Source organism: Grampus griseus, assembly GCF_964374135.1.
Source record: "Grampus griseus genome assembly, chromosome: 15".
NCBI classification, from domain to species: domain Eukaryota; kingdom Metazoa; phylum Chordata; class Mammalia; order Artiodactyla; family Delphinidae; genus Grampus; species Grampus griseus.
In genome coordinates this window covers 432,299-445,369 of record NC_139009.1, presented here as the reverse complement: position 1 = coordinate 445,369, position 13,071 = coordinate 432,299, and the positions used below count along the sequence as shown (strand labels likewise).

General features: G+C 55.3%; 1 protein-coding gene across 1 annotated transcript; it reads left to right on the top strand.

Moving 5' to 3' along the window:
- Window positions 1-5,381: 5,381 nt before the first annotated feature.
- TMEM18 (transmembrane protein 18) lies at window positions 5,382-11,289 on the top strand. Its single transcript, XM_082671940.1, has 5 exons — window positions 5,382-5,514; window positions 6,399-6,519; window positions 8,757-8,811; window positions 9,867-9,960; window positions 10,048-11,289. The coding sequence occupies exons 1-5, from the start codon at window positions 5,458-5,460 to the stop codon at window positions 10,258-10,260; spliced, it is 540 nt and encodes a 179-aa protein (XP_082528066.1). The 5' UTR covers window positions 5,382-5,457; the 3' UTR covers window positions 10,261-11,289.
- The last annotated feature ends 1,782 nt before the right edge of the window (window positions 11,290-13,071 follow it).

Below are 13,071 nucleotides of genomic sequence, written 5' to 3'. Positions count from 1 at the left end.
CCGCTCCAGCTGCCGGACGGTGAGCCCTGAGGATGCCCACTGCCAGCCCTCAGCCCCTGCAGCCACTCCCTGAAGACGGGGCCCCCTGAGGGCACTCAGGATGGGAAAGCACAGGACACTGGCCCCAGGTAGCTGAGGTGCGGATCAAAGGAACGATTCCGGTGAGCCCAGACTCTTGCATCTTCCCATGCATAGAAAAGGGCTGAATTCATTAACCTGAGATGTCTGGTTTTCTTTAATGAACAGTCATCTGTGATGTTCCGACTGCCTGGTCTCTGTGGCAAAAACCCCTGTAGATCCTGGTTCCTCCCCGACCTCTGCACAGCGGTCCCTCAGAGCTACTGGCAGGCTGCGTCCTGGGCTTAAGTCCTCAGTTTTGTCTGCCAAATAAACATCATCCTCAACTTTTAGGTTGTGCATTATTTTTCAGTCGACACCCACAACGCCTTCTCCACTGGCTCTGGACTCTTAGAGGGACTCACCGGTGGCTGCTGTGAAGGCAGCGAGCTCCCTGAGGGGACAGGAGCCCAGAGAGCTGACCCGGTCACCTCCCGGGGCGGGTTGTCATAGGAACAGGAGGAGTGAACAGCGGCTGCTAAGGCATCCGGCTTGCCCTGCGTTAGACACAGTCAGCTACCCTAACTCGGCCCTTCTCCAGCGACACTGCCCTGGAGCCGGCGTTGGCAGGAAGCCGAGAACCCTGCTCTTTATGCCCTAGTGTAAGAAGCCATCGTTAGCGAGGAGAAAAACTGCCTTTGAAGTCGTTGATTTCTCCAGCCCGTCTCCCTGACAGGTCAGGGTAGTAAATCCTGAGTATAAACATCCAACATCAGAGTTGAGAGCAGTCACTGCAGGATGGCAGACTCATTCTCAAACAGCTCCGTCTTCTAACCAAATCCTCACCTGGACAGATGGTTTAACAGTCACAGCATTTCTGGCCCTCATCCCACAACTCCAGCTTTGCCTTAGAGGAGAGCTGAACCTGACCTAAGACCCGAACGTCAACTCAAGAAAGGCAGGTTGTTGGTCTGCAGAATTGTTGGAGAGTTGCATTCTGAGACCAGGCTGTGCTTGCGAAGAGAATCAGGCCTTAAGCCAACGGTTTACTACTCTGGGGAAGAGCTGTCTCCTATGCAAAGAAGCGTTTTCTAATTAGAGGGGACCATTTGGGAGGAGGCCAATGGGGAAGAGTAATAGCCTCTGGAATCAGCTGAGTCTCCCCCGGATCCGGACTGTCTCCCTGGCTGTCATGCTAGGCAGTGTATTTACTTCCCTGAGTCTCAGTTTCCTCACTGCAAAGTGAATCCACAACATCCATCCCCTCAGTGGTTTAGGAGCATTTAAGTAATAGGTCGACATAGAGGTTTCTGCTTCTGGAGCAGTCAGCTACACCCCCATCCTGTCAACCTCTTTCAGACGAGGAAGCCTGTGGCCTGTGAAGCAGGACTGAAGTCAGTTAAGAGGTCCCAGAAGGAGGGCAGTTTTGAGATGATGCAGGTGTCAGCAGCTTTCGGCAGGAACGAGCTCTCTCTGCAGGAGGCCCCTTCTGTCTTGTCACTAAACTTAGACCAGCCACCCCCATGCTCTGCTTGTCTCCGACCCAAGCACACCTTTCAAATCTCTTGGTCACACAAAGCCTTGCCTAATCTTGTTTCCTTCCGTAGATCAAGGAAGTAAAGATGAAGAATAAGTGATTAACAGATGATCAGATCTTTCCCCAGCTTCCCCTTTCAGGAATCTTGTGAACAAACTGTGAACAAGACAGCAACTAAAGAGCGAGCCACGGAGTCGACAGCCTGCACACAGTGGGGGATTGCGATGAGTCTGATCTCCCACCTCCACGATTTAACTGAGATTACGTCCCCGCTCTCCCTTTAAAAGCTTGCATGGCCGGGCAGAATCTTCGGGGTTGGTATTGGGGATACCCAGTCCACCTTCTCCCCAGATTGCTGGCTTTCTGATTAAAAGCAATGTTTCCCGTTTCCACCAAAACTTACCTTTTGAATACTGAGTTTTGAGCAGCAGGCAGCTGGACCTGAGTTCCGTAACACAGGTATCATACCCTCGGGGAGGGGAGGACATATATTACTTCCTCCCTAAGATAGTGGCAATTGAAACCTACAAACCTGAGCTCCTCCTGAGGTTTCCTTCTTTTTTTCCCATCCACCGTGTTCAGAACCCCTTCCTCCCACTTGCTGTGTCCGCTCCTCCTGAGGTTTCCTTCTTTTTTCCCATCCACCGTGTTCAGAACCCCTTCCTCCCACTTGCTGTGTCCGCTCCTCCTGAGGTTTCCTTCTTTTTTCCCATCCACCGTGTTCAGAACCCCTTCCTCCCACTTGCTGTGTCCATTTCCGGAGCAGGCACCCTTGGGTGTGGCAGCTATCTGTTACACAGGCTGTGGGTTAACTGCGTCCCCCAAAGGTATGTTCAAGCTCTAGTGCCCGTGAATGGGAGCCTATTGGAAACAGGGCTTTGCAGATGTGATCAAGCTAGGATGAGGCTCTACTGGAGGAGGGTGGACCCTGACTCAGTGACCGGTGCCCTGATGAGAAGAGAAGGTGGAGGCGCATGTGACAGTGGAATGTAGGGCTTGCCACCCTCCATGGGAAGCTGAAAAGGCAGCAGGGACCTTGCCCCCTCCTTCAGAGGGAGTTTGGCCCCGCTGCCCCTGGGGCTTTGGACCTCCGGCCTCCAGACTGAGAGGGGCTGTCTCCTGATGTTTTAAGCCCCCTGTCGGGTGTTCCGTCAGCGCAGCCACAGGCTATGCAGCAGGTTGGGCCCCGGAGACACCCCCCGTCCAGGTTCAGTCTGGAGGTGTCCTGGGGTGTGAGGTGTGACTTGTATACTGCTGGACGGTCCAGGGCTTCCCAGCTTCACCCCTTGGCCCTTCCTGCAGAATGGTGGAGGGCACGATTTGCTGGGCCAGAAACCCCCCTTTACAGCTGGAGCCGCCTTGCAAAGGCCAAAGCAAACGGTTTTCTGGTTACAATGACTCTAAGACTCGTATAAAATCGAGCCCTTGTTGGGTGTCTCTGATCTGATGGCATCTACCCCAGTCCCTGCCTTTGTGGACCCACATCAGTGACACATGCAAAGGCCAAAGCCCACCTGGCTGAGCCCAGGTCTGCAAACCATCACAGTCGAAACACCTGACCTGAGTCCACAGCCGGCCCGAGGAGTCCCCAGCCTGGCAGCCCCAATTGTGACACATGAAGGTACAATTGTGACACATGATTTAAACCCTCAACTTCCATTTAAAAAATTCTCAGTATGTCCAGGCAATGCACAAAATGTTGTGAGTTTGACAAAGGTCAATAAACACATCGTCTCCTATGTCTGAGACAGAAACATAAATTAATGGAAACAGCACATGGCGATGTGCCCTGTAATCCGTGTAGTTACAAACTCCTCCAAGAGCCCTGAGGTCAGGAGACACTAACAGAACAGTGAAAATATAAATTGAGGATGAGATATTAATTTGTTGTATTTTATCTATAAAGCTTTTATTATCCATAATTACGGACTTTTCACAAGCACATTTCTAAATGACTATAATTTTTTAAAGGCAATCTGTGAAAAAAAGAGTCATAAATAACAGATTTGGCTATTCCGTAATTCTCAGAAGAAAAGTATTTCTCCACCTAAAATTAAATGGTATAAATTAAAACCTCTCAATTCAACAACTATGAATATATGAAAATGCATTTGTTGCAAACAACTTTACCTAATTTATGTTTTTAAAGCTGGCTGTGTCTGCGGTGTGAAGACTGGACTGTGGGAGAGTGAGGCCAGGAGGACAGAGCCGTCTTATCCAGCGGGGGATGGGCAGGGCGGGGGCGCGATGGGTGGCGGCCGCCATAGAGACCTCCCCACCCTGGAAGCCGGAGTTGCCAAGTATGGAGTTTCTGGAAAGCTCCTCAGGCAGCAAGGAAGAGAAACCCTGGTGCAGCCTGGCTCACATGTTTGGGTTCAATCCTGGCTTGATTTCCCCCAGTCAGGGAGGCCACCTGCCAAGAGCTCACTTTCTCCCTCCCCCCTGCCGCTCTGCAGGTGCCAAGTACCCTCAAGGTGGCGACAGGCTGCAGTCCTTTTCCTCACACCCTCCCCCAGGTCCACCCAGAGAACGGGGTCCGTGTCTTCACCTGACTGAGTGCCTGCGAGCCAGGGGCTTCCCTGTTAGTCTGCAGACACAGGGCAGGATGCCAAGTATTGATTCCATTAATTCTGCGTCTTGAATCAACAGAGAATTCAGGATTCCCTGATTGGTGTGAAAATAAAGGGAACCTCATTTAAGATGGAAACGGGAAGCAGAAGGGGAGACGCTCAGGCAGGTACCACTCCGGCCCTCTGCAGACCCAACAGGAGGAACGTCCCTACTTAAGACCGGCAGGGGAGGGAAGATTTTCTCCCCGCCTGGCAACAGCCCAGCCAATGAGAGACTGTCACCACTCATCCAATGAGAAACCACCACTGCCCAGCCAATAGGAACCCCTCAGCACCCTTCACGCTCCCTTTCCTCCAATGGACTTTCCTTCAAAGCAGCTCTTTCCACTTCCCCCTTTTTCTTTATAAAATGACACGCTCCTGTCCTTTGTTTGCCCAACTTGCCTGTGGTTTTGCCTTAGATTATATGTCCCAAGCTGCAATTCCTTTCTATTCAGGAACAAAGCCATTTAGCTGGTAAAACTACTGGCCGTTTTGTTTTTAAGGTCCATGTGAGCTAGAAGCAATCAGCACCCACTTCTGGAGCTGACGGTAGAGTGAGCATCTGGAGACCCTGATTTCTCAGAGGGGCAGGGGCACTGTCCCCTCTGTCCCACTCCATCCACCGACGTCCAGGTCACTGTCCCCCTCCGTGCAGGGCACTGTGCCCCTCTCTCTCTGGGGTCCAGGTCACTGTCCCCTTCTGTCTCCCGGAATCCAGGTCACTGTCCCCCGTTTTCCCCAGTGTCCAGGTCAATTCCCTCTCTGTCCCCCGCCCGAGTCCAGGACACTGTCCCTTTCTGTCCCCGGGATCCAGGTCACTCTCCCCTATGTTCCTAGGGGTCCAGGTCACTCTCCTGAGCGATACCCCCACGCCCCCAGCCCTAGGCGTTGCGCGGGGAGGAGGCGGGGACGCCCACTAGCCCCCAGTCCTCCGAGCTGCCATTTATGAGAGCCCGCCACATAGGAAGAACTAAAACGTCCCTCTCGCAGCAGCTGGGGGGGAAAAACAACGCTGGAAGCTACTCGTAATTCCCTTATATTTATTTTAACACCACGGAATCTCGCGAGATTTGAACCTGGTACCGGGAACTGGAGATATCGCGAGATGGCAGGTTGCCTGCCGCTTCCGGATACAGCAGGCATCGCGATAAGTGGAGATAACGCGAGAGGACACCAGAGGACTTCTTGACCTATCCGGGCGGGGCGGGGAAGACGAAAAGGTGGTGGTGAGGCAGGGCCTTTCCGGAGGCGATGCCGTCTGCATTCTCAGTCAGCAAGTTCCCCGTCAGCATCCCCGCCGTGATCACGGTAAGTCGTTGCCTCCTTGGCCGTCAGTTCGGTCGCTGTCGGCTGGGGCCTCTCCAAATTTCCCAGCCTCCGCCGGGGACGCCGGCGGCGCCGGACGGGAGGAGTGGGTAGGGGGTGCAGGGGCGGGGCCTGTACCTGGGTGGGCGCGGCGTGGCGTGGCGGTGGGGCCGGGGCGTCGGGGCGGGACGAGATTGGAGGACCTTCAGGCTGGCGGGATGCTGAGGTGCGGGGCGGTCGGGGGTCGGGGGTTTGCGGGGAGAGCTGGGGCCTCGTGGCGGCGAGGAGCGGGGAGGTGGGCCGTCCTGGGCTGGGATGGGGGGTCCGGCTGGCGTGGACCCGCTGTGGGCAGAGTGGCAGGGCGCGGGCCGCTCCCCCAGCACCCGTGGCCCCGGGGGACCTGAGCCTCAAGGAGGGGGTCCGAGTTCAGGGGTGCGGACGAGCCCACCTCTAGAGTTGAGCGGACGTGCGGTCGCAGCACTGTCTGGAGGGCAGGAGAAAACCACATCTTGCCAGTTTGGGTGGCCCAGGTTTCTGAGGCTTTAATCACTGCTCGGAGGAACTGGTAGCTTTGCCTCTGGGGGCGACCGAGTGCAGCCAGGCACCGCTTTCTCATCTCCCCGTGGAGGAGGGTCTTTAGATTCTCCCAGCTTGAAGCGCAGTTCTGTTCGACAGGTAGGAAAGCCTTCAGTCCTGTGTGGAGGGACAGCCAGGCACGGCCGGGTGACAGTCCTTGGACGTGGGTGCAGTGGGGGTCCCTGCTCCCCCTCCCCTCCCCGTGTCCTGTGAGGCTTGGCGGGCGCTCGGGACGGGCTCAGAGGAGAGGCGGTGTGAAGCCTGGTCCAGTGCAGGTGGGCCCTGACGAGGTTCTGCTGTGTGTCCTCCAGCAGACGGACTGGACGGAGCCCTGGCTCGTGGGGCTGGCTGCCTTCCACGTGCTCTGCCTGCTGCTCACCTGCTTCTCATCGCGGAGGTACAAGCTACAGGTGGGGCACTTCCTGTGCCTGGGTGAGTACAGTTCTGCGGCTCGGATCGCTGTGCGCTGCGGCAGCGCGTGTGCCTGTTCTCCCTGTAGCCTCAGTGATATGTGAATATATTTGTAAGGCCTCCCAACTCTCCTGCCTTGTGTTCTGCTTTGATCGCTTGTGGGTACTATAAAGATAAGGTACATTTTGGATATTGGATTTCAAAGGCGTCTCAAGCACGTGTTGTGTTCCTGGGAGGGTGCTGAATACCAGTTACACAAACGAGAGCTGGGTTTGCTGAAACGCCGACTCTGTACAAGAGGCTCCTCTGGGCGCTTAGCTGCCCTGCCTGCTCTGGGAGGGAGTGCAAACCAGGAAGGAAAGCGCTGTGGTGCAGAAATAACACATTGCCTGAGTCAGTTTTGAAGGTAAGGTCTACAGGGTTTTGGAGAAGACACAGAGCTGTGGGGAGTCGTTGAGAAAGATTTCACAGAGAAGGTCAAGTCATGGTAGGGGGTGTAAGGGTGAGTAGAATCTCTTTTCTAGGGTGAGGAGCAGATGTCGGGCCCAGGCCTGGCATCTGGGGCGGAGGCAGCGGTGAGAGCACAGGGCGACGTCAGGTGTCAGAGAAACCACATTCTGATGCCGACTAGTTAGAAGAACGTTCAGCCAGGAGGGCTGGGCCGGGGCCGCAGAGGCTGTGCTGGGCTCTTCGCCCTGTGGGCGTCGGGAAGGTGCTGAAGACCTTGCTTGGTAGTTTAACGAAGCCCCAAGCTCGCCTTAGGCTCGCCTTAGATGCGATGTTTCGGTTGGCCTTGTGCAAGGTGGGAAGTCCAAACAAGAGGTCGTCTTAGGACAGGCGCGAGGCAGCAGGCCTGCACCGGAAACGGCCCTGACGGTCAGGGGTGGCTGTCGCTTCACTTCTTTACGTGGGGGCCCTAGGAAGGACCGCGAGGGGCGGACAGGACAGACGGGCTCCGGAGCCTCGTAGGGCTGGGGGTCCCCGGCGTCCACTGAGTAGCCACAGCCCTGCTGAGCATCGTGGCAGGAAAGGCGGGAGCACCGTGAAACCCTGGGAGGGGCCGGACTTAAGTCACTGCCCTGACATTTAAACCGAGGGGGGAAGGAGGCGGGGGAACCAGCCAGGCAGCAGGCGTTCGAGGGCCGGATGGGACACTGCAAGCCCCGGGAATAATGTGTGCAAAGGCCCCGAGGCAGGAAGCACAAAGAAGGTGGTGGCGTCATCCGCAGGGCCTCGTGCAAGGAGCCCATGTACTTGAAAAGCTTTGTGAACCTGGGCGCTGCGTGTGGGTTTGTTGTTTTCAAGGACGCACAGAGGGTGACTTTTAGCGTGGGGATGATAGATGCTGGTCTAAGCGCGTTTACACATCTGATGGCCCATTTGATTCTCACACCCACAGAAGACTTGCATGTTATTTGCTGCAGTCTTACAAACGAAGCACAGACTGGTTCACTGCGCCCCCAGCTCCTGAGTGGGGTGCATGGTGGATGCATCCCGTTGCCCTCTGGGGAGGTGCCTCTGCTGTGCTCAGGCCTCTCTTCTCCTCTCCCGTCTCCTTTCTTTGGCTTCCTTGATGTGCGCCTCAGGGTCCAGCCGTCGAGGGAGGGGTCAAGGATTGCTCTCCCCCATTTCACCCCAGGAACCGGGGTTTTGCACAGTTTTACAAGGCTGAGGTTCCTGGCGACCGTCCTCCCCTCCGCCAGCCCCATCCAGGCCCTGAGCAGCTCCTGGTGCTGGGCCAGCCTGCGGTCCTCCCGCCCTGGGCGGGGCTCCCCGCACTCCGGGTGGGACTGCGAGGGCCGACGGGGCTGTCCTCGGCTCCTGTCCCCTCGGGTCGGTGCTCCCTCCATGTCTTTGCCGCCAGCACCACTGGGGGCTCCAGGCAGCCAGAGGGTGCAGGCAGGTGGCCTTCAGCTCTGGTCTCAGGGCCCTCGGGTTCCACTGCCGGCCTTGCACCCGATGTGTGACCTGCGGGGCAGGGAGGTCGGCAGATGGCCCAGTGCGGCCACTGTGGTGTCGGGGCAGGAAGCCTGGTCGTGGCGCCGCTCCGCTGAGGGCTGGCCTGGTCTGACCGAGACCACCGGACTCGTGTGTCACCTCGGGTTTCCTTTCTGTGTGATGTGAAGTAGGAGTTACGTCTCATCCAACGTGGCATTGCTCTGCTACGTTTCTGTTACGTAGCACGTTGTGAAGGATGTATAAGGCTGTGGCGGTGGACTGGTCCCCTGACTTCTCACGTGGGCTTGCTTTCTTCTCAGTGACCTTAGTCTACTGCGCGGAGTACATCAATGAAGTGGCGGCAATGAACTGGAGGTGAACGGCCCCGGGCACGTGGACCTTGTGTGAGACCGTCCCCGTCAGCAGCAGAACACACCCAGGAAGCCCCCCGCTCTCGCTTATAAAGCAGCCCCAGCCCCGTCCACGTCCCAGCCTCCTTCACGATGAGCCTTGGACGGTGGTCACCGTCGGCCCTGGAGGCCCCCCGAACAGAAGCGCTCTTGTCCGTGACGGGGAGACCGAGATCCACCCACGATTTACTTGGTCCTGAAAATGCTGGTCCCTGGTTTCCGGGACACCGGCCATTCTGTCCTCGCCTGCGTGTCCTTTCCTGCTCACACACCTGGGCAACCCACTCCATGTCCAGTGAGCCCCATGAAGTCGACCCTTCCCCTGGGCCCCCCTTCCAGAACCGCCCCAGGCCTTCTGCTCCCTCGGGGCCCGCAGCTTCTCCTTCTGGCTTCTCAGGACGGGGTGCTCGCAGGTCAGGCAGGAACCCTCGGGAGGCTGGAACGAGTCGGCAGGGGAGCGCCGCCGTCCCTGGGTCCCCGCAACCCGGGGGACGACGTGGCCCGATCAGCAGGCTGCCTCCCGGGTCTGCCCTCAGCACCCTGCCTGCACAGGTCTCAGAGCAGAGTGACAGCCACGCCCCGGCCGCCGTGCCCTCCCGGCGGCTTCAGACCCCTGTCATTGGGTCAGGAGCCCACCCTCGGCCCCCCCGCACCACCCGTCCCCCCGCTTTGTCTCTTCCGCTTCTAATTAGGACACGCATCCTGACACCCCTCGCTGTGGCCCCAGGGTGATGACTGTTGCTGAGTCAGTGACGTAAAGTTCGTGTCCTGCGCTGCCACTGAGAGGGACGCCACGCTGTGTCCCCCTCTCCAGGGGCTCGGCCTGAGCTTGCATGGGGGCCGCAATGCCCCTGGAGGGTCTGGGAATCGTCCCCCACGGGGTTAGGAGGGTCGCCATCGTGTGCAGGTGGGGCTCTGCCCGCACCTCGTCCTCGTGTGCGGAGGGGCTCCTGAGACAGAGAGTATCACGAGAACGCCATGTTGTGACGCTCTGTGATCTTTAAATCTTTCTTGAAACAGGTTGTTCTCGAAATACCAGTATTTTGACTCGAGGGGCATGTTCATCTCCATAGTGTTCTCGGCGCCCGTGCTGCTGAACGCCCTGGTCATCGTGGTACGTGTGTGCCGGAGCTTCGGGCCTCTGTCCTCCTCACACGGCCCGTGTCCACTTCTGACCGCGTCTCTGCACGGTTCTTTCCAGGTCCTGTGGGTGCGCAAGGCCCTGACCGTGATGACCGACCTGAGGGCCCTGCAGCAGAGGAGGAGGGCCAGGGGCAGGCCCAGGAGGAGTGACGCCTCGGATCCGGCCTCGCGCGCTCCTGGACTGCACTTAGACCAGCCTTTAGGACAGAGTTTGCCGCATGTCCACCAGGGCACTCGCCGGGCCTGCAGGGGGTCCCATCTCTCCAGTTAAGTTGTAAGCAAACGGAGCCGCGCACGTCGCCACACGTCCATGGGACTCCTGTGACCGTGTGAGCTACCAGACATCTGTCCACGTGGGGACGGTGACTGAGTGAGGGACAGTGCCATGCACGCGTGGGCACCTCCGTCACCCCCATCAACTCGCATCACCTCCATCACCCCTATCACGCCCGTCACCTCCTGTCACCCCCATCACCTCCATCACCCCCGTCACCTCCATCACCCCTGTCACCTCCGTCACCCTGGTCTGGTCTGCATAGCGGTGGCCTCTCCATGTGGTGCTGCCACAGGACAGAACACGAGGGGCTGCCTTTCCTTTCATCCAGTTAGAGATGTGACGACACTCGGAGGCCCTGGGTCGGAATCCACAGAAGCAGTGGCTGGATGAGCCCCTTGAGTTGTTTTTTGGAAGGAAAGTTGCCAGTAAAAACAGTCAACATTCACCTGTTTCAACTAACAGATTTTTTTATGGCAAATACAAATATCGATTGTATTCCTGTGTTCCACCTTCTTTTTACCCTTTGGGTGTCCTGGGACGTGATGCCGTTGGTTTATCGGAGCAGGTGCACTATTTCTCTGTGATGTCCGCTCTGTAAACCAGCGTCTGTGCAGGACGCTCGTGGTCTTGTCACACCTGGAGCTGCAGCCAGAGGATGACGGGTGAGCAGCGCACCTGTCTAAACACACAGCGTTCAGTAAAGAGGATGCTGTTGGCTCCTGATTTGGGTTTACGAAAATAGTTTGTGAATAGTTACCATAATTTTAACAAGATAAGTGAAATACATTCGTCCGATTTCAAAAAGAAAAGAAAATTTGTTCATATGAAAGCTTTAGAAGCTCAAAAGGTGACACTTTGACAGATTATGAAATTAAATCTTGAAATCCAGATATATAAAGGTTTTATAGGTAGTTATAAACTCTGAGTAGAGAAATTATTTCCTGAATTTTGACATTAGTTGTAGAAGTGAGTGGGTAGAACTTCCTCGATAAATCTACTGGAGATCTTAACCTGAAATTTTTTCCAGTCCCTCCTTGATGTCTTAAACTTCTGTACTGAACGTTTTAAAAATCGGCTTAGGGGCTTCCCTGGTGGTGCAGTGGTTGAAAGTCCGCCTGCCAATGCAGGGGACACGGGTTTGTGTCCCGGTCTGGGAGGATCCCACATGCCGCGGAGCGGCTGGGCCCGTGAGCCATGGCCGCTGAGCCTGCGTGTCCGGAGCCTGTGCTCCGCAACGGGAGAGGCCACAACAGTGAGAGGCCCGTGTACCGCAAAAAAAAAAAAAATCGGCTTAAAAAACAGCATCTCATGTGAAGTCAGATTTTAAATTTCTTGTACCTGACAGCATGCCTCATTTTGCATTTCTGGAAATTTCCAGTTCAGGGTGTCTAATGTTCTCATGGCTTCAGAAGAGTCCACTGCATCCCGAGTGATTTCCTCGGAGAGCAGGGCCGAGCTGGCCGGTGCCCTGGGAGCGCGGGTATGGTGGGAGGGGCTGAGGGCGAGATGGCTGGTCCCTTCCAGCCGTGCGGTCAGGCCGGGGCCCAGGGGACAGAATGCATGGATAGGAACATTCTGGCCTCGGCCACACAAGCCAAGGAGGTTCTGGGGCATTTTCCCTGTCCATAATTATTTGGGCTGTCTTAATATGGGACTAGCTGACTGAATCTCAGTTTTCCTGTGATAGTAGTGTAATAGCATTGTTAACTTCGCATAAATTTGGCGTTAATGGCATATCAACCTAAAGACATGACATGGGCCTTTTCGTTCACTGGTGTGTGCAATTATTTTGTAACAGTTTTGTTTTCACAAACACTATTTTTTAACTGTTTTTGGTAAGTTCTCATTCAGTGGCTAATTCAGTGTTAACAGATATTTCTCTGTGCTGCTTGGGGAAATCCTACAAGCCAGAATTGTCCCCAGAGGGTTTGGGGTGTATGAGCCTTGCTGTGTGGGGCATGACAGGAGGGGTTCACAGGGGCCCTCCTGGCCCGTTGAAGGAAAGCATATCCCCATTCCTGGTTTCCTGCGGTCCCTTCTCACCCCAGAGCTTTAGCAAAAGGGGGTGGGTTTGGAGCCAGAGAAGGATGCCCGGTGACGTTGTTTGGGCATCTGATGGAAGTTTGTGTAAGTAAATGAAACAGACCACAAAACATTTACACATCAGCTAACACCTACATGAAATAAATAAGCAAAACTGTAGAGATGACAGTGTGTTTGTGACTGTTTTGCACTAACTGCGTGTCACTTGGCTGTCACCTTCTGCCGGCATCCTTACAGTCTCAGCAGGCATCCACGAAGGGGTGTCAGGACCACAGTCTCTTCCCGACGGGTTCACTTGCTGAGATGGTGTAAACCACAGAAAATAGAAGGTGTTACCGTGAAGTTACTCGACAAGCTTTTTGCTCTTTAAATTGCGCTCTGCAGGTTGTTACTGATGTCATAGTTATCAAACCAAAATAGTAAATTCAGTTTATGTGAAATCAGACTTGAGTGTTAAAGTTACATGCATTTAATAGTAAGAGTTGCAAAGTTGAAAAAAGTTGTAAATGCAGACAGTTTATATTTTGACAGTATAAAAGTTTATCCAAGAATCTCTCAAAACATACCTGGTATATAATTCAAAGGTCTAAAATTTTGAAATACATTTAGTAGAAATTTGTGGGATTTTGTTCCCTTTTCTGCAGCGTAGCAACCAGCCTCAGTCATCACCTCACTTCCTTTCGTGGCTGGTCGCCTGCTTAGGTTGGGCTAGTGACCAGGGGACCTGTCTCTCCAGCCGAGTGGTGTGTGTGTGTGTGTGTG